The sequence below is a fragment of the Phacochoerus africanus genome, chromosome 15 (assembly GCF_016906955.1).
Source record: "Phacochoerus africanus isolate WHEZ1 chromosome 15, ROS_Pafr_v1, whole genome shotgun sequence".
Classification (NCBI taxonomy): domain Eukaryota; kingdom Metazoa; phylum Chordata; class Mammalia; order Artiodactyla; family Suidae; genus Phacochoerus; species Phacochoerus africanus.
The window spans coordinates 72,034,001-72,058,173 of record NC_062558.1 but is presented as its reverse complement, the minus strand read 5'-3'; the positions used below and the strand labels follow the sequence as shown (position 1 = coordinate 72,058,173).

The window sequence follows — 24,173 nt, the reverse complement described above, 5'->3', positions numbered from 1 at the left end:
CCTTGCTTAATGGGTTAAGGATCTGGCTTTGCCTCAGGCTGCAGTGTGTATGTCACAGATGCAGCTCAGATCCAGTGTTGCTGTGGCTGTGATGTGGGCTGGCAGCTGCAGCTCTAATTCAACCTCTAGCCTGGGAGCTTCTGTATGCCAATGGTGTGGCCCTAAAAAGCAAAAAAAAAAAAAAAAAGTGTATATGGAACCATAAAAACCCAGAATTGCCAAAGCAATCCTGAGGAGCAAAAATCAAGCAAGCAGGAGCCATAACTATCCCAGACTTCAGGCAATATTACAAAGCTACATTAATCAAGACAGTGTGGTACTGGTACCAAAAGAGACGTACAGATCATTGGAACAGAAATAAACCCAGCCAACTACGGTCAGTTAATCTTCAACAAAAGAGGCAAGAATATAAAATGGGAAAAATAGTCTTAAGAGCAAGTGGTACTGGGAAAACTGGACAGCTGCATGTAAATCAATGAAACTGGAACATACCCTCACAACCATGCACTAAAATAAACTCAAAATGCCTTAAAGACTAAAAAACAAACAGAAAAAACACAAGGAGTTACCGTCATGGTTCAGCCAAAATGAATCTGACTAGTATCCATGAGGACACAGGTTCAATCCCTGGCCTCACTCACGGGGATTAAGGATCTGGTGTTGCCATGAGCCGTGGTGTAGGCCTGCGGCTACAGCTCCAATTTGACCCTTAGTGTGGGAACCTCTATATGCTGCACGTGTGGCCCTAAAAACACTCACCAAAAACATAAAATGGCTTAAAAACTTAAACAAGACAAGACACCATCAAACTCCTTGAAGAGAACATAGGCAAAACACTGACATCAATCATACAAATGTTTTCTTAGGTCAGTCTTCCAAAGCAACAGAAATAAAAGCAAGAATAAACCAGTGGGACCTAATCAAACTGACAAGCTTTTGCACAGCAAAGGAAACCATTAAAAAAAAAAAAAGTCACCTATGAAATGGGAGAAAGTAATTTCAAAGGACTCAACTCACAAGGACTTAGTCTCTAAAATATACAAACAACTTATACAACTCAGCAGCAAGAAAACGAACAACCCAGTTGAAAAATGGGCAAAAGACCTGAATAAACATTTCTCCAAAGAAGATATACAGATGGCCAACAAGGATGTGAAAAATGCTCAACATCACTAATCATTAGAGAAACGCAAATCAAAACTACTATGAGGTACCACCTCACACTTGTCAGGATGGCTGTCATTAACAAGTCAACAAATAACAAATGCTAGAGAGGGTGTGGAAAAAAGGGTATCCTCCTACATTGTTGGTGGGAATGTAAATTGGTACAACCACTATGGAAAACAGTATATAACTACCATATGACCAACAGTCCCACACTCGGGCATGTATTCATTGAAAAAGATATGTGTGCCCTCATGTTCATTGCAGCACTATTCACAATAGCCCAGACATGGAAACAACCCAAATGTCCATCAACAGATGAATGGATTAAGAAGATGGTATACCACACACACACACACACGCACACGCACAAAATGGAATACTACTCTGTGATAAAAGAGAACAAAATAATGCCATTCGTAGCAACATGAATAGAACTAAAAACTCTCATACTAAGTGAAGTCAGTGAGAAAGAGAAAGACAAACCACATGATACCACTTGTATCTGGAATCTGATATACGGCACAAATGAACCTTAGCACAGAAAAGTAAATCATGGACATGGAGAATGGACTTGTGGTTGCCAAGGGGGGTGGGGAGGGAGTGGGATGGATTGGGAGCTTGGGGTTAATAGATGCAAACTATTACATTTGGAGTGGATAAGCAATGAGATCCTGCTGTATAGTACAGGATCTCATAGTCACTTTTGATGGAACATGATGGAGGATAATGTGAGAAAAAGTATGTAGATATATATACGTATGACAAGGTCACTTTGCTATACTGTAGAAATTGACAACATTGTAAATCAGCTATAATGGAAAAAAAATCATGTATAAAAGAATTATTAAATCAATCTTTATAGAATTCTGATTTGTTCTGAGTGTTGCTTAGAGGAATACTGTATAGCATTAAATATATTAGTTTAAGTATTTATTTTAATTTTCATTTAAAAATAAAGGTGAACAGAACAGAGTGGTCTGATCTGATGAATAATTGTGAGGATGAGGGAGCTGACCTTGCAGTCAGTGAACAAGAAGGACATCTTGGCACATACATTGAGACCAGAGGACGAGAAGTGCTGGCCCCTCAAAGAGCCAGGCGGAAGAAACAACAAATGCAAAGGCATTGAGACAGCAAAGAGGGTGGTTTGACTGAGGACCAGGGAGGCTCAAGAGAGCTCAATGTGGCTGAGGAGAGCAGGCTGGAAAGTAGCAAGAGGCAAGGAGGAAAGGGACCATATTAACGCCCCTTATGACCCTATTGTGCATGACTTAGCCACAATAATCCTTTGGGATTTGGAAATTCTTTGACAAGCCCCCAAAATGTTTAGCTAGAGAGACTGGGTGAGTGAGTGAACCTGCTCAACCCTCTGGAACAAAAGTTTTTAAAACAGAAAGAATTATGTATTGTTGTTAGGTATTTGTTTTCCTTCAATAAATACTATGTTTCCTCTTTAAAAATAAAATGAAATAAAAATAAAGGTGAAAAATCAGATTTCTCATTTTGTGCTTTTGTAATTTTTAAATTTCTTTTTAGTGAAATAGATGGAACATTTTCTTCATCTGGTTGTCTAAATGGAAGTTTTTTAGCTGTTAGGTAAGTTATAATTCTTTGATATACTGTATCTTTCAAATTTATTATATATATCATTGTATTAAATAATAACATCACTTATTCAAGTGAAATAATTTAAACATTTTATTTCTCTCTCTCTCTGTGTTATTTTTTAACTAGCAATGATGATCACTATAGAACAGGCACCAGATTTTCAGGGGTTGATATGAATGCTGCTAGACTTTTATTCCACAAACTTATACAACCTGATCATCCTCAGATATCTCAGCAGGTTTGTTTTTATTTTGTATTATGTTTTATGTAGCCTGTTGAGTTTTTTATTCCATGTTACTTTATATGTTTTATAGCCTAATGAACTTTATAATTTCGTTCACATCATTATGGTGTCTTTGTATAATTTTATTTAAAATACTCATATAAGAATTAAAATCAGGTAAGTGTTTATAATTTAGCTGTCAGATATCTGTGTATCTTTCCAGATATTCAGAGCAGATCCTTAATAACTTAACATTACTATACTGGTAAAGCCTTATATGCTGTAGATGTGGAGAGTTTAAATTGAGAATTGTACATAAGATTTTAAAAATTCTTTTAGCAATGCTTAGGCACTAATTTTCATTGGGCTCCAAAAAGTACATTCATTGATTTATTGTGAGCGAGTTTCTTTTTTTTAATCACCATTCCATGTTTGCTGTATACTAAGTTTTTTCTTTTTTTTTTCTTTTTTTTTGAAATATACATTCATTTTAAATGAAGCAGGTTTTACTTTTTGTTAAAATATAGGTGGCAGCTAGTTTGGAAAAGAATCTTATTCCTAAACTGACTAGCTCCTTACCTGATGTTGAAGCATTGAGATTTTATCTTACTCTACCAGAATGTCCCTTGATGAGTGATTCCAACAATTTCACCACAATAGCAATTCCCTTTGGTACAGCTCTTGTGAACCTAGAAAAGGCACCACTGAAAGTACTTGGTAAGATTTTAATTTTTTTTTTCTTTTGTAACCTTTTCTCTTTAAATGAAAATGCTTGAAAGTTCCTACTTTCTACTGTTTGAAATTTTGCTACTCTGCTTATTTGACATTGTCTTAGGGAGAGATATTTCTCCTTTTCAGTTTGTTGCTTTTTTCCTAGTCTTCTGATGCTAGGTGTTAGAGTTGTGGGAGGCTGAGTATGTTAAATATTAAAATTTTAATCAAGCGCAACAGCAGAGACAGTATCAGAAAAGGTAGAAATTATTTTTTGCATTACCTTCCCTCATTCCCTTCAGAGTGATCTTACTGTTAAAGAAGTAGAGGAGGAGGAGCAATTAAAGCTGAACAAACATGGGTGTTAAATCCCCCTTGAACTGTATTAAGCCTTTGCCTTATACATCCCTTATTTACTGATTTTCTGATGTTTAATTTTATTTCTCTGCATGTAGGTGAGATTCCACAGTCCATTTGATTTTATAGTTCTGTCTCTGTCTGCTCTGGATTTTTAGCCTAAACTTTTCTCACTTTTATTTTTCTAATTGTATAGATTTCATCTCTATCTCCTGACCATTATAATTTGCCTGCTCCATCTTTCCGTCCTTAATAGTGTTTGTTAGATATGTGAAGCAGAGATACATAGAAGTAATAAAATCAGTACAAGAAGTTTTAGGCTGAGCAGAGGAGGCAACAAGCAAAGGGTAGAATCCTGGAATCTGAGGGGATTAGCCAGTGGTTAGAAGAGTGAACAGGGAATCGAAAGAGTATTACTTCTTTGTTGCCAAAAGTTTTTGTATTCCTTCCTCTCTTTGACATAAGATTGTTGTATCTGGAATTAATAACTACAGATAGTGAATGTAGGGAAGGACGGACACGGTATACCTTACGTTGTGTAGTTTCTGTATTTGATTTCCAGGAGTACTTTGCAGTTTAAAGGTGATGCTTCATAATATTTCAACTTCATGTAAGTTGGAAGATAAACTTGAGATCTTTGAGTGTGGGAGCAATACAACTTTAAAATGTTTAAAAATTAGGAGTTCCCATGGTGGCGCAGTGGAAACGAATCCCACTAGTAACCATGAGGTTTCAGGTTTGATCCTTGACCTCGCACAGTGGGTTAAGGGTCCAGCGTTGCTGTGAACTGTGGTGTAGGTCACAGACGCGGCTTGGATCTGGCATTGCATAAAGTGTTTAAAAATTAAAACCCTAATTTCCAAAGCATTTTTTTTCATAGCTAATTTTAATATTAGGTATAGTGGTTAAGTTTTTAATATAGTTTAGGAAACAAATAATGTAAATTCAGTAGACCTTTTTCTTACTTTATTTTTGCTTTCAAGAGCTTTTAGAACCATATTCTTTAACTTGAAGGTGGGGTGGTATGTATAAACCCTAGAAATGTTACGTAAAATAATTTTATTGTCTTCTTGAGATTTTCAAAGAGTTAAGAGCCACTGCTTTAGAAGAAAAGTCAGTTATGATTTTGAAAATTGTGACTCTTTAAAATTTATTTTATTTGTGTGTTCACCCTTTAATAACAGAAAACTGGTGGTCAGTACTTGAACCTCCACTATTCCTCAAGATTGTAGAACTTTTTAAGGAGGTTGTGGTACATCTTTTGAAACTCTACAAGATCGGCATTCCCCCTTCTGAAAGAAGAATTTTCAACAGTTTTCTTCATACTGCATTAAAGGTTTTAGAAATATTACATAGGGTATGTCCAGTAGTTCCTTTATTTTCCTCTTTCCCCATTGCCACTAACAGACTGATGATGTTTATTTTAACATGAATATATTGCAGAATTAGATTGACATAGAAGATCTGTATTATAGAAATTTAGAAAAGTTCCTAAATTTTCCTTTGAAAGAAATAATTATACTTTGAAGTTTCAGTCTTATTTGACTGTGTTAGGTACTTATGGATAACTTGTCTGTACTTGGGCAGAACAATAGCATACTAATGAATTAGAATTCTCTTGGAGTTCTTGTTGTGACTCAGCAATAACAAACCTAACTAGTATCCATGAGGACATGCATCTGATACCTAGTCCTGCTCAGCCTTGCCATGAGCTGTGGTGTAGGTTGAAGACACGGCTCAGATCTGTAGGTTGCTGTGGCTGTGGCATAGGCAGGTAGCTGCAACTCTGATTTGACGCCTAGCCTGGAAACTTCCGTATGCCCAGGGTGCAGCCATTTAAAAAAAAAAAAAAAAGAAGAAGAATTCTCTTTACCTTTTTTTCCTGAAGAACATGATTTGTTTAAATAATATGTTTTTTGTTATTTATAGGAGGTAATATATGAGAGACTGCATCCTAGTCGTGATTGTAAGCACTTAAACTCATGTTCTTTTTGCCATTGGGTACTAATGGCTTTAGTCAAAGTAGAGCATTACATTTGAAACAGATGACTAACTTAAAATTAGGATTGTCTATAATTCATTAATATGCCTATTGTTCTTTCCTGCCTGTCTTCCCAGTGGAAGAAATAGTACTCTTTACACTTGTAGCAATTCAAAGTTATATGAAGAAGTAGAATCTCAGCTGTTTCATTAAAGATGAATTTGAGACATCCCTGACAGCTGGTAGGTATATCTCTGTTATGCCATTTGGTATTTTTAAGATGCTATTTTTGGAGACATGACCTAAGGGAGAAGCATGTATTTCTAGCGTATAGAATGACTGAAAAACCCATATGAACCTTTTAATCTTTAGTTTCCTCCCCTTAACAAATTCTAGAGTGTTTTAAGACTCTTCTTGTCTGGTACTAAGGTAAATGATAAAGGATAAAGGAAATAGTCCTCATGTTCTCTGTAAGAAAGAGCCTTATGGACCATTTATTTTTTCCTTTTTATTCTTTTAATGAAGCTCCTGGCTACTTTCTCAACTACTTAACTTTTTTTCTTTTGTATTTAGTATGTCCAAGCTTTCTAGAAAAACAGATCATTTCTCCTACTGTAACTAAAGATATGATAGCCATTTCTTTCTTAGGGAAACAGGTCATTCTTACATTTACCTTTCCTGGTCTAAGGCTTTCTTGGAGCATTTTAAGCTTAACTGGATTCTGTAATAAAGTGCTGTTAAGAAGATTTTCTGTCTTCAATGGGATGGGTCTCTACTTTTCTGTATGCCTTTTGTCTAGGATTCAAGAGATTGATTAGATTTTTTTTTTTTCCTTTCCTCTGGGCTCTTTGACTTCAGTGAACCATCATTTGTCAGCAGGACCCTATTTCCAAATAATTATTCAGTTCCCTCCCCATTCCCCCCCTTACCTGCTTATCTTTATTACCTCTTAAAATTTTTTGTTTTCCTTAGCTCTGTGTTTTCCACCAGTAAAAGGGAGGGAAGAAGTAAAAGAGGAAATCGAACCTTTTGTTTTTCGTAATTACAGATAGAACTTGAGCAAGTAATTTATGTGCCTGGCTCAGAAGCCTCAGTCTCTATTGAGAAGAACCCTATGAGGTTCCATCTCCAGACACTTTTTTGATGGAGCAGTGCTAGAACTAGAAACCTAAATTATTGCTACTTGAGAGGGAAAGGAAAATCATCTAACAGTGGCCAAGATTAGAAACTTCCATTAATTCATGTGAGCAGTTCACATATATTTCTCATTTAACTTGTTAAACTCTTTGTAGTTATATTTTGCCCCTTAATCTGAATATCAAAGATCATAAACAAGTAACTGAGTTGAAATACAAATACAAATCTACTTCCAAAGTCTCTACTGTATCTGCAGATACAGTAATATAGCATGTTTAGAAGGGGAACTGCTTTTATTTTATGCCACTAGACCTAGAGGCTTATACTTCCATAATTGCAGATAGCATTGTATTGTTAACTCTATCCATGCTGTTTCCTATCAGTATGATTTTGAACAAGTCTTTCACTTTATCGCATACGGAAATCTGTAAAATAAAGAAATAATGGCCTGGTGTTTCTCAGGATTTATGTATTATTTAGATTATATAATATATATAGTTATTATACATTCATAAGGCAGAGATTTTATTACCACCACCACCAATTTGAATGGGAAACTGCTACTTTTAAGTTGATTTATTTGGTTATGAGGAAACTGAGTTCTTGTTTGAAGTTGTTACATACTCAAAAGCAGGGTAATAATGGTATCTGTTTCTTAAGCATCTCTTACTAAGAGTCCTTAAGACAATCACCTTTCTTCTGCCTCTTACATTGGAGAAAACTACTTGGTCCTAATCTGTCATAGATACCCATAGATATTTACTATTAGGAATGAGTCATTTTCATTTTCAGGGATACCCAAATTGCTTATCAGAGATGGGTTTTTTGTTGTCGTTGTTGTTGTTTTTAAAGTCCCCTTATGTCTAAAACTGTATATATTCCTTCTCTCTGCTCCATGGCTAACCATGGCTAACCATGTTTAAGAATTAGGAAAAGTTTCTGCAAACAGTTTCCTTCTTGCCCTAATCCTGTCTAGGCTTAGGAACTAGAGAACCTGGACTCTGTTTCCTGAAAATTTCACGACTTATTCCTCCCTTATGTCATGTCCTTTGGAAAGCTTTTGAATGAGAAACCATTTCCAGTGTTCCAAATGGCATCAGGAGAAAGATAACTTTGGTACTTGCTGTCAGGGTTGGATGCATTACCAGATATATGAGTTTGCTGGCAAGTAATTGGGATATTTAGTAGTTTCTCTGAGTTTTCACACAGGACGTTATAGAGATACTGATATGCCACAAGGAAAGACTTACTTGGTTTCACTAGTCTGTTTGCTATGTATCATGCCAATCTTGTGAGACAGTGATTTTTAAGTGTTTTGTTTTTGGTTTTTTTTTTGGAAGAAACCTTTAAATAAATAAATAAACCCAAACAGATACTACCCATATATACTTATCATATACCACCTCTGAACTCAGGTTCGTAAACCAAAATACTAAACTGTAATTAAAATGTGAATTGTTATGATCAAGCATAGATAGGTTTGATTTTGTACATTTTAGGCAGTAATATTGAATGGATAAGTCATTCTGAACGTCTACCATGTGGTTTCTTTTTTATTCATTTTACAAATAATTACTGAGTGCCTACTGTATGCTTTTCATGGTATTAAACACAGTGATAAAAGATGTGATTCCTGCCCTTAAGATTATAAATGTAGAGCAGTTGTATACATGCAAGTAATTAAGCATTTATGATATAGTGTGGTAAGTGCTAGATTAAGGAAAATGAAGGGTGTTATGAAAACCCATAGAAGAGCACATATCTTAGAAGAATTAAAGAAGACTTTCTGGAGAAAATATTGTCTTGTCAGTCTTACCTTCCATACAAATGTATTTTTATAACTATTTTTTTAAATGTATAATTTTAACAAGTTTATTTTATTTTTTTATTACTCAATTTATTACATTTATAGTTATACAGTCATCACAACCCAGTTTTATAGCACTTCCATCCCATAACCCCCAGCACATCCCACACTGTCTCCTTTGGAAACCCTAAGTTTTTCAAAGTCTGTGAGTCCATATCTGTTCTGCAGAGAAGTTCATTCTGTCTTTTTTTCAGATTCCACATGTAAGCGATAGCATTTGATGTTGGTGTCTCATTGTCTGACTGACGTCACTTAGCGTGGTAATTTCTAGGTCCATCCATATTGCTAAAACTGCCATTATTTTGTTCCTTTCAATGGCTGAGTAATATTCCATTGTGTATATGTACCACATCTTCTTGATCCCCTCCTCTGTCAATGGACATTTAGGTTATTGCCATGTCTTGGCTATGGAAAATAGTGCTGCAGTGAACACTGGAGTACATGTGTCTTTTCGAGTCATGGTTTTCTCTGGATAAATACCCAGGAGTGGGATTGCTAGAGCAAATGGTAGTTCTATTTTTAGTTTTCTGAGGCATCTCCATACTGTTTTCCACAGTGGTTGCACCAATTTACATTCCCTCCAACAGGTGTAATAGCATTCTTTTTTCTCCACATTCTCTCCAGCACTTACTGTTTGGAGACATTTTGATGATGGCCATTCTGGCTGGTGTAGGGTGGTTTTGATTTGCATTTCTCTAATGATGAGTGATATCGAACATCTTTTCATGTGTTTTTTGGCCATCCATATGTATTCTTTGGAGAATTATCTGTTTAGATCTTCTGCCCATTTTTCAATGAGGTTATTTGTTTTTTTGGTATTGAGCAGTAGGAGGTGTTTATAAATTTTAGATATTAATCCCTTGTCAGTCGACTGATTCGCAAGTACTTTCTCCCATTCTGTGGGTTGTCTTTTCGTTTCAGTTTAGGGTTTCCTTTGCTGTGCAGAAACTTAAGTTTAATTAGGTCCCATTTGTTTATTTTTGTTTTTACAAAAGGGAGATCTGAGAAGATGTTGCTGTCGTTGGGCCTATGTTTTCCTCTAAGAGTTTTATAGTCTCTAATCTTATATCTAGGTCTTTAGGCCATTTGGAGTTTATTTTTGTGCATAGTGTTAGGGAGTGTTCTAATTTCATTCTTTTCCATGTGGCTGTCCAGTTTTCCCAGCACCATTTGTTGAACAGGCTGTCCTTTCTCCATTGTATATTCTTGCCTCCTTTATCATAGGTTAGTTGACTGTAGGTGCATAGGTTTAATTCTGGGCTTTCTATCCTGTTCCACTGATCTATATTTCTGTCTTGGTGCCAGTACCATACGGTTGTGATGACTGTTGCTTTGTAGTATAGTCTGAAGTCGGGGAGCCTGATTCCTCCAGCTCCATTTTTCTTTTTCGGAATGTCTTTGGCTATTCTGGGTCTTTTGTGCATCCAAACAAACTTTAAAATATTTTGTTCAAGTTCTGTGAAAAAATGTCCTTGGTAATTTGCTAGGGATTGCATTGAATCTGTATATTGCTTTGGGTAGTATAATCATTTTGATAATATTGACTCTTCCAGTCCGAGAGCATGGTATATCATTCCATCTATTTGTGTCATCTTTGATTTCTTTCATCAGTGTCTTGTGGTTTTCAGAGTATAGGTCTTTTGTCTCTTTAGGTAGGTTTACTCCTAGGTATTTTATTCTTTTGGATGCGATGGTAAATGGGATTGCTTCCCTAATTTCTCTTTCTGATCTTTCATTGTTGATATGTAGAAATGCCGTTGATTTCTGTGTATTAATTTTGTATCCTGAGACTTTGCAAAATTCATGGATGAGCTCTAATAGTTTTCTGGTAGAGCCTTTAGGATTCTCTAGGTATAGTATGTCATCTGCAAATAGTGATAGTTTTACTTCTTCCTTTCCAATTTGGATTCCTTTTATTTCTTTTACTTCTCTAATTGCCGTGGCTAGGACTTCCAAAACTATGTTGACGAGTAGTGGTGAGAGCAGACATCCTTGTCTTGTTCCAGATCTCAGTGGGAATTCTTTCAGCTTTTCACCATTGAGAATGATGTTCACTGTGGGTTTGTCATATATGGCCTTTATCATATTGAGGTAGGTTCCCTGTGTGCTCACTTTCTGAAGGGTTTTATCAGAAATAGGTTTTGGATTTTGTCAGAGGCTTTTTCCGCGTCTATTGAGAGGATCATATGGTTTTTATTCTTCAGTTTGTTAATGTGGTGTATCACACTGATGGATTTGCGGATATTGAAGAACCCTTGCATCCCTGGGATAAATCCCACTTGATCATGATGGACAATCCTTTTAATGTATAGTTGGATGAGGTTTGCAAGTATTTTGTTGAGGATTTTTGCACCTATGTTCCTCAGTGAAATAGGCCTGTAGTTTTCTTTTTTTGTGGTATCTTCGTCTGGTTTTGGTATCAGGGTGATGGTGGCCTCATAGAATGAGTTTGGGAGTATCCCTTCCTCTGCAATTTTTTGAAATAGTTTCCAAAGGATAGGTGTTAGCTCTTCTCTAAATGTTTGATAGAATTCGCCTGTGAAGCCATCTGGTCCTGGTTTGTTGGAAGTTTTTTAATCACAGTTTCAATTTCAGTTCTTGTGATGGGTCCATTCATCTTTTCTATTTCATCTTGGTTTAGTCTTGGAAGGTTATACTTTCTAAGAATTTGTCCATTTCTTCTAGGTTTTCCTTTTTATTGGCATATAGTTGCATATAGTCTCTTATGATCCTTTGTATTTCTGTGATGTCCGTTGTTACTTCTCCTTTTTCATTTCTAATTTTATTGATTTGAGTCCTCTCTCTTTTGTTCTTTGTAAGTTTGGCTAAGGGTTTATCAGGTTTTTTTTATTTTTTCAAAGAATGAGCTTTTCGTTTCATTGATCTTTTCTATGGTTTTCTTTGTTTCTATTTCATTGATTTCTGCTCTGATCTTTATGATTTCTTTCCTTCTACTAACTTTAGCTCTTGTCTGTTCTTCTCTCGCGAGCTGCTTTAGATGTAAAGTTAGGTTGTTTATTTGAGCTTTTTCTTGTTTCATGAGGTAGGCTTGTATTGCATAAACTTTCCTCTTAGAATGGCTTTTTCTGCGTCCCATAGGTTTTGGGTTCTTCAGTGATCCATGGGTTGTTGCAGCATGTTGTTTAGTCTCCACATGTTTGTGTTTCTTGCAGTTTTTTTCTTGTTGTTGATTTCCAGTTGTATAGCATTGTGGTCAGAAAAGATGCTTGATATGATTTCAATTTTCTTAGTTACCGAGGCTTGATTTGTAGCCCAGGTTGTGATCAATCTTAGAGAATATTCCATGTGCACTTGAGAAGAATGTGTATTCTGTTGCTTTTGGATGGAATGTCCTATAAATATCTATTAAGTCCATCTGGTTAAATGCTTCATTCACGGCCTGTGTTTCCTTAATTGATTCTCTATCTGGATGATCTGTCCATTGTTGTAAGTGGAGTGTTAAAGTCCCCCACTATTAATGTGTTATTGTCAGTTTGTCCTTTTAAGGTTGTTTAGCAGTTGCCTTATATATTGTGGTGAACCTATTTTGGGTGCGTAGATATTTAAAATTGTTATATCTTCTTCCTGGATTGATCCTTTGATCATTATGTAGTGACCGTCCTTGTCCCTTAAAATATTCTTCATTTTAAAGTCTATTTTGTCTGATATGAGTATTGCTACTCCAGCTTTCTTTCGTTTTGGGGTTTTTTTTTTTGTTTGTTTTTTGTTTTTTGTCTTTTTGCCATTTCTTGGGCCACTCCCGTGGCATATGGAGGTTCCTGGGCTAGGGGTCGAATCAGAGCTATAACCGCTGGCCTACGCCAGAGCCACAGCACGCAGGATCTGAGCTGCATCTGCAACCTTCACCACAGCTCATAGCAATGCCAGATCCTTAACTCACTGAGCAAGGCCAGGGACCGAACCCTCAACCTCATGGTTCCTAGTCCGATTTGTTAACCACTGAGCCACGATCGGAATTCCCCCAGCTTTCTTTTGATTCCCTTTTGCATGGAGTATTTTCTTCCATCCTCTCGGTTGCAATTTGTATGTGTCCCTAGAAGTGAAGTGGGTCTCTTGAAGACAGCATATATGTGGGTCTTGTTTTTGTATCCATTTAGCCAGTCTGTGTCTTTTGGTTGAGACATTTAGTCCATTAACATTGAAGGTAATTATTGGTATGTATATTCTCGTTGCCATTTTATTAGCTTTTTTGGATTTGTTTTTGTTGCTCTTTTTTCTTCCCTTCTCTGTTCTCTCCTCTTGTGCTTTGATGACTATCTTTAGTATTGTATTTGAGTTGATTTTTCTTGTTAGTTTTTGTATCAGTTGTAGATTTTGCAGTTGCCCTGAAGTTTTGATATAAGAATCTATATATATATATATACAAGTTTGTTTTAGGTTGTTGGTCTCTTAATTGCAAGTGCATGCTCTAGTGTCCTGCATTTGTACCCTCCTCTTTCATGATTTCTGATTTTGGTGGCATAATTGTGCATGGATGATTTTGTATCTTTACCATATATATATAGCTTTACTGGTGAGCCTTGTCATTTGTGGTATTTTTGTTTCTGGTTGTGGCCTTTGCTTTTCTGCCTAGAGAAGTTCCTTTAGTATTTGTTGTAAGGCTGGTTTGGTGTTGCTGAATTCTCTTAGCATTTGCTTATCTGTGAAGCTTTTTTTTTTTTTTTGTCTTTTTGCTATTTCTTGGGCCGCTCCCGCGGCATATGGAGGTTCCCAGGCTAGGGGTCAGATCGGAGCTGTAGCCTCTGACCTACGCCAGAGCCACAGCAACGTGGGATCCAAGCCGTGTCTGCGACCTACACCACAGCTCACGGCAACACCGGATTGTTAACCCACTGAGCAAGGGCAGGGATCGAACCCGAAACCTCATGGTTCCTAGTCGGATTCGTTAACCACTGCGCCACGACGGGAACTCCTGTGAAGCTTTTGATTTCTCCTTCAAATCTGAATGAGAGCCTTGCTGGGTAAAGTAATCTTGGTTGGAGGTTTTTTCCTTTCATCACGTTAAGTATATTATGCCACTCCCTTCTGGCCTGCAGAGTTTCTGCTGAAAAATCTGATAACCTTTTCGGGATTCCCTTGTATGTTATTTGTTTTTTTTCCCTAACTGCTTTCAGTATTTTCTCTGTCTTTAATTTTGGTCAGTTTGGTTAATGTGTGTCTTGGGGTGTTCCTCCTTGGGTTTATTTTATATGTTACTCATAGTGCTTCCTGGATTTGAGTGAGTGGTTCCTTTCCCATGTTAGGGAAGTTTTTGGCTATTATCTCTTTGAATATTTTTTCTCTCCCTTTCTCTCGTCTCCTTCTGACATCTCTGTGATATGGATGTTGGTGCATTTAACGTTGTCCCAGAGTTCTCTGAGACTCTCCTCATTTCTTTTTGATCTTTTTTCTCTTTTCTGTTCCCATCCATGATTTCCACTAATCTGTCCTCCAGTTCACTTATTTCATTCTTCTGCCTCCTGTATTCTGCTGTTGGCTGCTTCTAATGAATTTTTTATTTCAGTTATTGTATTTTGCATCTCTTCTTGGTTAAGTTTTATATCTTGTATTTCTTTGCCCAGTGTTTCCTATAAATTATCTATCTTGCCTCCAGTTTATTCCCATTGTCTTGAATCATCTTCAGCATCAACAGTCTAAAGTCTTTTTCCTGGAGGCTGAGAATCTCCTGATCACTTAGCTGTTTTTCTGGGGTTTTTTCTTACTCCTTTCTGAGTTATAATTCTCTGTCTTTTCATTTTTATAGGTTTTTGGTGTGGTGACCTTTTTACGGATGATAGAATTGTAGCCTCTCTTACTTGTGGCATGTGCCCTCCTTGTGGCTGCATTTGGGGGGGGGGGGCTTGCTGTAGGCTTTCCTGATGGGAGGGACTGATGTCTGCCTACTGGTAGGTGGAGCTGATTCCTATTCCCTCAGGTGGGTGGGGGGCTTTGTCTCTGGGTGAGATTAGAGGCAGCTGTGTGCCTGAGGGGGTCTTTAGGCAGCTTGTTTACTGATGGGCGGGGCTGTCATCCCACCTGGATTGTTGTTTGGCCTTGGGCTTCTCAGCGCTGCTGGGTGGGGCTGGATTTTCCCAAAATGGCCACCTCCAGAGAAACCCACTTATGAATATTCCCAAGAGCTTTGCTTCCAATGTCCTTCCCCCACAACAAGCCACATTCATCCCCTGTTTTCCCAGGAGGTCCTTCAAGAACTGCAGTCAGGTCTGACCCAGATTCCTATGGAGACTTTGCTTTGCCCTGGGACCCAGTGCATGTGAAAGTCTGTGTGGACCTTTTAAGAATGGGGTCTCCATTTCCCCCAGTCCCGTGGAGCTCCTGTGCCCAAGCCCCACTGGCCTTCAATGCCAGGTGCTCCAGGGGCTCTTTCTCCCAATGCCAGATCCCCACGGGTGGGGCTTTGATATGGGGCTCAGAACTCTCACTCCTGTAGGTGAGTCTCTGTGAACCAGTTACTTTACATTCTGTGGGGCTTCCCACCCAGGAGGTATGGGGTTGCTTATATTGTGTAATCGCCCCTTGTACCTCTTGATGTGGCCTCCTCTTTGTCTTCTGGAGTAGGATATCTTTTTGAAAGTTTCCGGTCCATTTGGTTGAAGATTACTCGCCATTTGGTTGTAATTTTGTTGTTTTTATGAGAGAAGTTGTGCTCCATTCCTTCTATTCTGCCATCTTAAGTCCATCTCTCCTATAAACTATTTTTTCAAACTTGACTTTTATGTAAACCTTTTTTAAAATTTAATTTTATTGGAGTATAGTTGACTTAAAATGTTGTATTTCAGGTGTACAGCAAGGTGATCAGTCACACATAAAAAACTATATCCCATTCTTTTTTCACATGTAGATTATTACAAACTATTGAGTAGATTTTCCTGTGTAGGTTCTTGTTAATCATCAGTTTTATACAGTAGTGTATCTTTGTCATTCCCCCCTTCTCAATTCATCCTTCCCCCAATGGTTTCACCTATGGTAACCATAAGACTCGTTTTGAAATCCGTGACTTTGTTTCTGATTTTTAAATGAGTTCTTTTTTATTATTTTTTATTAGATTTTGCATATAAATGATATATATTTGTCTTTCTCCATCTGACTTCATTCAGTATGATAAACTCTAGGTTCATCTCTGTTGCTCCAAATAGCATTATTTCATTCTTCTTGATGGCTGAATAGTATTCCATTGCATATATACCACATATATACCATCATCTTCTTCTGTTCCCCTGTTGATGAACATTTAGTTTGCTTCCATGTCTTAGCTATTGTGAATAGTGCTGCAGTGAACTTTGGGGTGCAGGTATCTTTTTGCATTATTTCTTCAGATGTATGCCTAGGAGTAGATTGCTAGATCATATGGTAGTTCTATTTTCAGTTGTTCGAGGAACCTACATACTGTTCTCCATAGTGGTTGTACCAATTACATTCCCACAAACAGTGTAGGAGGATTCCCTTTTCTGCATACCCTCTCTAGCATTTGTTGTTTGTAGACTTTGATAATGGCCATTTTGACTGATATGAAGTGATACCTCAAAATAGTTGCACTGGATGTTCTTGTCTAGTTCTTAATCTTAAAAAGAAAGCATTTAATGTTTTACCCATAATTGCGATGTTAGATGTAAAGTTTTTTGTTTTTGCTTTTGTATTTTTTTAAGGTGGGCTTTAACTGTTTGAAGAATTTCCCTTCTATTACCAGGTTTGATGAAAGTGTTTATTATGAAGGTGTGTTGAATTTCGTTAGATGATTTTTTTCTGCATATATTGAGATGAATAAATTTTTTTTCTGAAATGTGAAATTCATATTTGAATTTTACGCCAGTCTTGGCATTCCTAGGATGAACTCTGCAGTGGGCATTTTATATATATTGTTTGATTTAACTTGGTAATATTTTGTTGAGGATTTTATAAAAGTGTTTATGAGGGATGTTGATCTGATAAGTTTTATTTCTCATCATCTTTCAGTACGAGGGTTATTCAAGCTTCATAAAATGAATTAAGAAATGACCCCTCGGAGTTCCCGTCATGGCTCAGCGGAAACTAATCTGATTAGTATCCATGAGGATGCAGGTTTGATTCCTGATCTTGCTCAGTGGGTTAAGAATCCAGTGTTGCAGTGACCATGGTGTAGATCACAGATGCAACTTGGATCTGGTTTTGCTATGGAGTAGGCCTGCAGCTACAGCTTCTGGTTCGACCCCTAGCCTAGGAACCTCCATATGCTGTGAGTGTAGCCCTAAAAATATAAAAAAGAAATTAACCCTCAAAAAAAAAGAGAGAGAAGCTCCTGTTGTGGCTCAACAGTAGTAACCTGACTGGTATCCATGAGGGCTTAGGTTCAGTCCCTGGCCCCACTCAGTGCATTAAAGATCATTGCTGTGAGCTGTGGTGTAGGTTGCAGACATGGCTCGGATCTGGCATTGTTGTAGTTGTGGTGTAGGCCAAGAGCTGCAGCTCTGATTTGACCCCTAGCCTGGGAACTTCCATATAGTACTGCCCTAAAAAGACAAAAAGAAAAGAAGAAGTTCTCTTGTGGTGCACTGGGTTAAGGATCTGGTGTTGTCACTGTACTGGCCTAGGTCGCTACTGTGGCGTGGATTCGATCCCTGGCCTGGGAACTTCCACATGCCACAAGTGCAGCCAAAAAGAAAAAAGAAATAATTCCTCTTTCTCTGTTTTCTGAGTTTGCTTAAGATTGGTATTATTTCTTCCTTGGCAGAAGGGATCGGTGCCCCTGGAGCAATGGGACGCAAGTTTGATCCCCTGCCTGACACAATGGGTTAAGGGTCCGGTGTTGCCACAGCTGCAGTATATCTTGCAACTGCGGCTCAGATCTGATCCGTGGCCCAGGAACTACATATGTTGTGGGGTGGCCAAAAAAAGAAAGAAGGAAAAAATTCACCAACAAAGACATCTTGGCCTGTAATTTTCTTTTAGGAAGTTTGAAATTTTAATATTAACTTTTAAAAAGAGAGTATAGGCGTTCCCATCATGGCTCAGTGGTTAACGAACCCAACTAGTAATGAGGATGCGGGTTCAATCCCTTGCCTTGCTCAATAGGTTAAAGATCTAGCATTGCAGCGAGCTGAGGTGTAGGTTGCAGATGCGGCTCAGATCCCGAATTGTTGTGGCTTTGGCTGTGGTGTAGACCAGCAGCTGCAGCTCCAATTCGACCCCTAGCCTGGGAACTTCCATATGCTGTGAGTGCAGCCCGAAAAAAGCAAAAATAAAATAAAGTCAGTAATCTAATAAAGCCTCTGCTTTAAGAATCCAGAAAATGATCATCATATTAAGGACAAAGTCAGTAGGAGGAGGAAAGATAAGAAATGGGAAACAAGAGTTCCTGTCATGGTGCAGTGGAAATGAATCCAAGTAGGAACCATGAGGTTGTGGGTTCAATCCCTGGCCTCACTTAGTGGGTTAGGGATCCGGCGTTGCTGTGAGCTGTGGTGTAGGTTGCAGACATGGCTCAGATCCTGCATTGCTGTGGCTGTGGCATAGGCCGGCAGCTGAAGCTCTGATTCAACCCCTAGCTTGGGAACCTCCATGTGCTACGGGTGTGGCCCTAAAAAGACAAAAAAAGAAAGAAAAAGAAATAGGAATCATATATTATACTCTCACTCTCTTTTTTTTTTTTTTTTGTCTTTTTAGGGCTGCACCCATGGCATATGGAAGTCCACAGCAACACCGGATTCAAACGGTGCCTGCAACCTGCACCACAGCTCACGGCAACACCAGATCCCTGATCCGCTGAGTAAGGCCTTGGATCAAACCTGCATCCTCTTGGATACTAGTCGGATTCATTTGCACTGTGCCACAACAGGAATTCCAGTTCATTGATTTTAGATCTTTTATTCTAACATGATCATTTAATGCTATACATTTCCGTCAGTGTTCTCTCTGCTTTACCAGCATTCCACAGATTTTGATGTGCTATGTTTTTATTTTCATTATGTTCAAAATATCTTCCTAAAGCCCCTCTTTCTCACTCCAACATCTGGGTCATCTCTGACTCTGTAGTCTTTTTTATTTACTTACTTGCCTTCTGATAGGTCTTAGAATTTTTATTGTCTCTAAAATAGTAGAAGCTGGAGTAAATAGATTTGAATTCTGTAAATTTGTACACATCTACTGTGGTTTTTAATATAGGAATTTAACCCGATCTCATCTGGAGTTAAATGGATTTAGTTTTTAGTTTGCTGTAGTTACCTTCATTACATCAGAGACCTCACAGTCCTCTTTGTTGCCAGATGTTTAGGGTGAAGATAAAATGTCAAAAACTTTTTTCTTGGTGTGTGTGCTCCATTCTTCATGCCTGCTCCATAGAGGGGTTTCACTCCTCACTCTTGCTCCTCCTTAATCAAGAACTGGTGTTGCTTATTATTCAATGCTTTCAGAATTGGTAGAGGACTTCTCTTGTGGTGGCAGATTAAATATCCAGCATGGTCACTGCAGTGGCTTGGGTCACTGCTATGGTGTGGGTTCAATCCCTGGCCCAGAAACTTCTACATACACCAGGTGTGGCCAACAACAACAAAAAGTGATAGAGAAGAGGGGACAGAAAATATTCTTTGTTGTGGTGGTATAATGGTGGTCTTAGGTAGATAGATGTGTGCCAGGGCCTCAGGTGTGGAATTTTCTCAGTTTCTGCCCCCACCCCTTCAGTCCTACTAATAGAAGATTCTGTCCTTAGGACTGTTCTTGTCCCCCTTCTTCCCAGAAATTGAAGGCTTTTCCCCTCCAAAAAGAAGGCATGGTAATTGCTTCCCCTTCCCCTCAAGCTCTTAGTCTCTTTATATGAAAGAACAATCTCAGCAGGGTGGCAGGCCTTGTTCCTTTCTTAGAGTGGCAGCCAGTGCCTTACACCCCTGAGAGAAGCTCTTGGTCTCCTGCCCTGTTTCCAGTCATTCTCATGGGTGGTGCCAGTTAAAGGTCTGTGGCCAGAGTGTATCAGTAAGAAACTGACTGTGGCTCCCAGGGGTTTTATACTTTCAAGTTATCACATATTCGGGCTTAAGCATTTTCTTAAAATTTTTACTGATTTCTTCTTCACTGCTTGTATCCTCTTGTTCTGCCATGGTGACCCATTCTGACATCCTGTTTCTTTTTGAAAATAGCTGTTCAGGCTACTTAATTATTACATTATAGCTCTCTGATAGATACAAGGAAAGTTTGAGATAATTTACAAGTGTTTTGTTTAATTGCCAGTTTTCTAGGATTTTCCAAATATCTTTTTGTTACTGTTAGTTTAATTCTGTTGAGATCGAAGAACATGCTTTGTATACTTTGGATTCTTTTAAATATATTTATTAAAGTTTGTTTTATGGTCCAGGCTATGATATATGTTAGTGAACATTCCATGTACAGTTACTGGGTGGAATGTTCTATTTTCTTCTTCAGTTTCATTGCGATACAGTTGATATACCGCTCTGTATAAGTTTAAGGTATACAGCATAATGATTTGACTCACATGCATTATGAAATGATTACCACAGTAAGTTTAGTAAACATCCATTATCCCATATAGATAGAACATTAAAGAAACAGAAAAAAATTTTCTTCTTTGTGATGAGAACTCTTAGGATTTACTCTCTTGACTTTCATACATAACATACAGCAGGGTTAACTACATTTATCATGTTGCATGTTATATCCCTAGTTCTTATTTATTTTATAATTGAAAGTGTCTACCTTTTGTCTACCTTCATCCAGTTTCCCCTTCTCCTACTCCCTACCTTTGGTAACCACAAATTTGATCTCATTTTCTGTGGGTGTGTCTGTTTGGTGTTGGGGGAAGGGTTGTTTTTCAGGTTTTTTTGTTTTTGGGGGGGTTTTTTTTGGCTTCACCTGTGGCATATGAAATTCCTGGGCCAGGGATTGAACCCAAGCCACAGCAGTGACAACTCTGAGTCCTTAACCACTAGGATCCCAGGGAACTCAAATATGTTTGTTTTTGAAGTATGATTGACCTATGACATTACATTGGTTCCTGGTGCAAAATACAATGATTCGATATTTCTGTACATTCAAAGTGTACATGATAAGTCTAGTTGTCATTTCTCACCGTACAAAGATATTACATAATTATTGACTGTGTTCCCTCCACTGTACATTTTCTTATCTGTGATACATTTATTTTGTAACTGAAAGTTTGTATTTTTTTTTTCCTTTTGGCTTTTTAGGGCCTCATCCATGGTATATGGAGGCTCCCAGGCTAGGGATCCAATCGGAGCTACAGCTGCCAGCCACAGCAACATCAGATCCAAGCCACATCTGTGACCTACACTACAGCTTGAGGCAATGCCAGGTCCTTAACCCACTGAGTGAGGCCAGAGATTGAACCTGCAACCTCATGGCTCCTAGTCGGATTCATTTCCGTTGCGCCACCACGGGAACTCCTCTTTCCTTGTATTTTGAAGGACTGTTATTTGGGATTGTTATGACTTCATGATAAATTGATTCTTTTCTCATTATAAAATGTACTTTTTTTCCTCTGGAAATTCTAGTCTTGAAATCTTCTCTGAGAGTAGCTTCCCAGTTGTTGCTTTCTGTTGGGGTATTTTTTTTTCCCTCCAAGTTTCACCTTGTGCTTTCGTGGCTTAAGAGTCAGCCAGTTGTGGCACAGCAGAAACGAATCCGACTTGTAACCATGAGGTTGCAGGTTTGATCCTTGACCTCGCTCAGTGGGTTAAGGATCCGGCATTGCCATGAGCTGTGGTATAGGTCACAGACTCGGCTTGGATCCTGTGTTGCTGTAGCTGTGGTGTAGGCCGGCAGCTGTAGCTCCGATTGGACCCCTAGCCTGGGAACCTCCATATGCCACAGGTTTGGCCGTAAAAAAAAAAAAAAAGAGCCAACATTGTAGGAGGAATTTACATGCAGATTTTAGGGCTTTATCCTCAGGATTCCTTTCTGGGATTTTTCTTTCTCATTGTCTGCCATGTTGGCAGCTTCAGTCTCAGACCTATGTCTGTCCTGTCTGATAAAACTGCTTGAGCTCCATCCCCTACTCCTTAGGCTAATTTGGAACTACTCTCATGTTTTAAAAAATGTGGCTCTAGGAAGCTCTCTTGTGGCTCAATGGGTTAAGGATCCGACATTGTCACTGCAGTGGCTCTAGTCACTGCTTGTTCCACATTTCTCTAGTGCAGCCAAAAAAAAAAAAAAGATGACTTTCATGTGTGCTTTCCTTCTTTCAGAGATTATGTTCACACTGCTTAGGGTTGGGCTCCAGTGTTGTTTTGGGGGAGCTTGGGGGAGGGGGGGTTTGGCCACACTGATAGCATGTGGAAGTCCCTGTGCCAGGGATCAAACCCGTGCCACAATAGCAGTCTGAGTCTCTGCAGTGACAACGCCAGATTCTTATCCCACTGAGCCACAGGAGAATTCCTCCACTGTTTTAAATAGTTGGTTTTTAAATATATTGTCCAGAGGGTATAATTATTGCTGTCAGGAGGATTAGTCTGATACAAGGTACTCTGCTGTGCTAGCAGCAGAACTCCTCTAGTTTCTTTTAATTTAGAGTAATCCCCACCTTTCCATCTCATTGCCTTGACTTTTTGGAGAGTGTTGGCCATTTTTCTTATAAAAGTCCTACAATTAGGATATTTATCTGATTGTTTCTTAAGATGTTTAATTTGTTCCTCTATACTGTATTTCCTATAAACTGAAATTTAAATCAGAGAACTTGACTAGATTCAGGTTAGACATTTTCTTGTTTCAGAGATGATGCCTGTGCTTCCTATTGCATTATATTAGCAAAATGTAATATTTTATAATATTTATAATACATAGGGAGTTCCCTTGTGGCATAGCGTGTTGTCACTGCAGCACTTCAGGTCACTGCTGTGACGCTTTTTGATCCCTGGCCTGGAAACATCACATGCTAAAGATGCAGCCAAAAAAAATAGAACATGTACATTTATAATGCAATATTAATAATATGTGATTATGGCAGTATAGGTGGTGATTAGTTTGATCATTCAGTTAAGGTGGTGTTCTCCACTGTAAAGACTTGTTTTTCCCTTTGTAATAAGTAGATAATTTCTGGGATGGTAAATTGCACTGTCTTCATTTTTCACATCCTACCCAAATGTCATCCTTTTAGTTTATTATAATCAGATGCTAGTATAGAGTCACACTTAACAAGCATTAGCTATTCTTACTGTTATTTAAGTCCCATTCCCAACCAGAAGTCTTTATAGCTTCTAGTTTATTCTAATGGTACAGATCTCATATTGTGTGGTGGTTACATAAATATTTCTCTTTTTTTACTGGATTTTGAAGTACTTGAATGCAGATATCACATCTTATAAATCTTTGTGTTTCCCATAGCATTTAAGTAGTATTTTGCATGTGGTAGGCACTCAGTAAATTATTTTTTATGGGAAGAGAGAATTAGCAAAGAAATCTCAAGTTTTTTTCTGTTTTGCATGTTACATTTAACATCTCTTTCTTAGGAACTGGTTAAATTTAATGTTAATTACATTTTTTGGGTTTTTTTGTAGGTAAATGAGAAAACAGGACAGATTATACAGTATGATAAATTTTATATACATGAAGTTCAAGAGTTGATAGACATACGGAATGATTATATCAACTGGGTCCAACAGCAGGCCTATGGAATGGTATGTTTCCTATTGCATTTTATTTCATTTTTGTGTTATCATTTTTTCTAATACAAAAGAGACAGGGGTTTTTTTTGTTTGTTTTTTGGTTTTTTTAGGGCCAAACCTGTGGCTTACAGAAGTTCCCAGGCTGGGGATAGAATCAGAGCTGCAGCAGGCTTATGCCACAACCACAGCAATGCCACACCCGAGCCACATCTGTGGCTTATGCTGACAGGGATTGAATTTGAATTCTCATGGATACTAGTCAGGTTCTTAACCTGCTAGGCCACAACGGGAACTCTGAAACAGTTATTTTTTTAAATAAAAACACATTACAAAGGAATAGCTATATATTATTCAGTATTTATAAGTAAGCATTCTGCTTTTATACCAAAGCCAAACCAAAGAGATACATTACACTTTTCTACAGAAAAATGCAAATATTACTTAGGTTTTTAAGTCTTATTTCTTTCCCATGAGTTTGCCTATTAATTCTCTAATATT

At 38.0% G+C, this 24,173-nt stretch overlaps 1 protein-coding gene across 5 annotated transcripts in view; it reads left to right on the top strand.

The window, feature by feature from the left end:
• The window catches only part of HERC4 (HECT and RLD domain containing E3 ubiquitin protein ligase 4), a 148,414-nt gene that overhangs the window by 70,543 nt on the left and 53,698 nt on the right, over positions 1-24,173 (top strand). For 4 of the 5 annotated variants that reach the window (XM_047760965.1, XM_047760963.1, XM_047760964.1 and 1 more), the window contains 5 exons: positions 2,704-2,763; positions 2,902-3,013; positions 3,526-3,715; positions 5,251-5,423; positions 23,568-23,687. In XM_047760965.1, coding sequence (XP_047616921.1) covers positions 2,704-2,763; positions 2,902-3,013; positions 3,526-3,715; positions 5,251-5,423; positions 23,568-23,687 — 655 coding nt within the window. Of the gene's footprint in view, positions 1-2,703; positions 2,764-2,901; positions 3,014-3,525; positions 3,716-5,250; positions 5,424-23,567; positions 23,688-24,173 lie in introns of those variants that run through there. The other variant, XM_047760967.1, reaches the window with a different exon arrangement.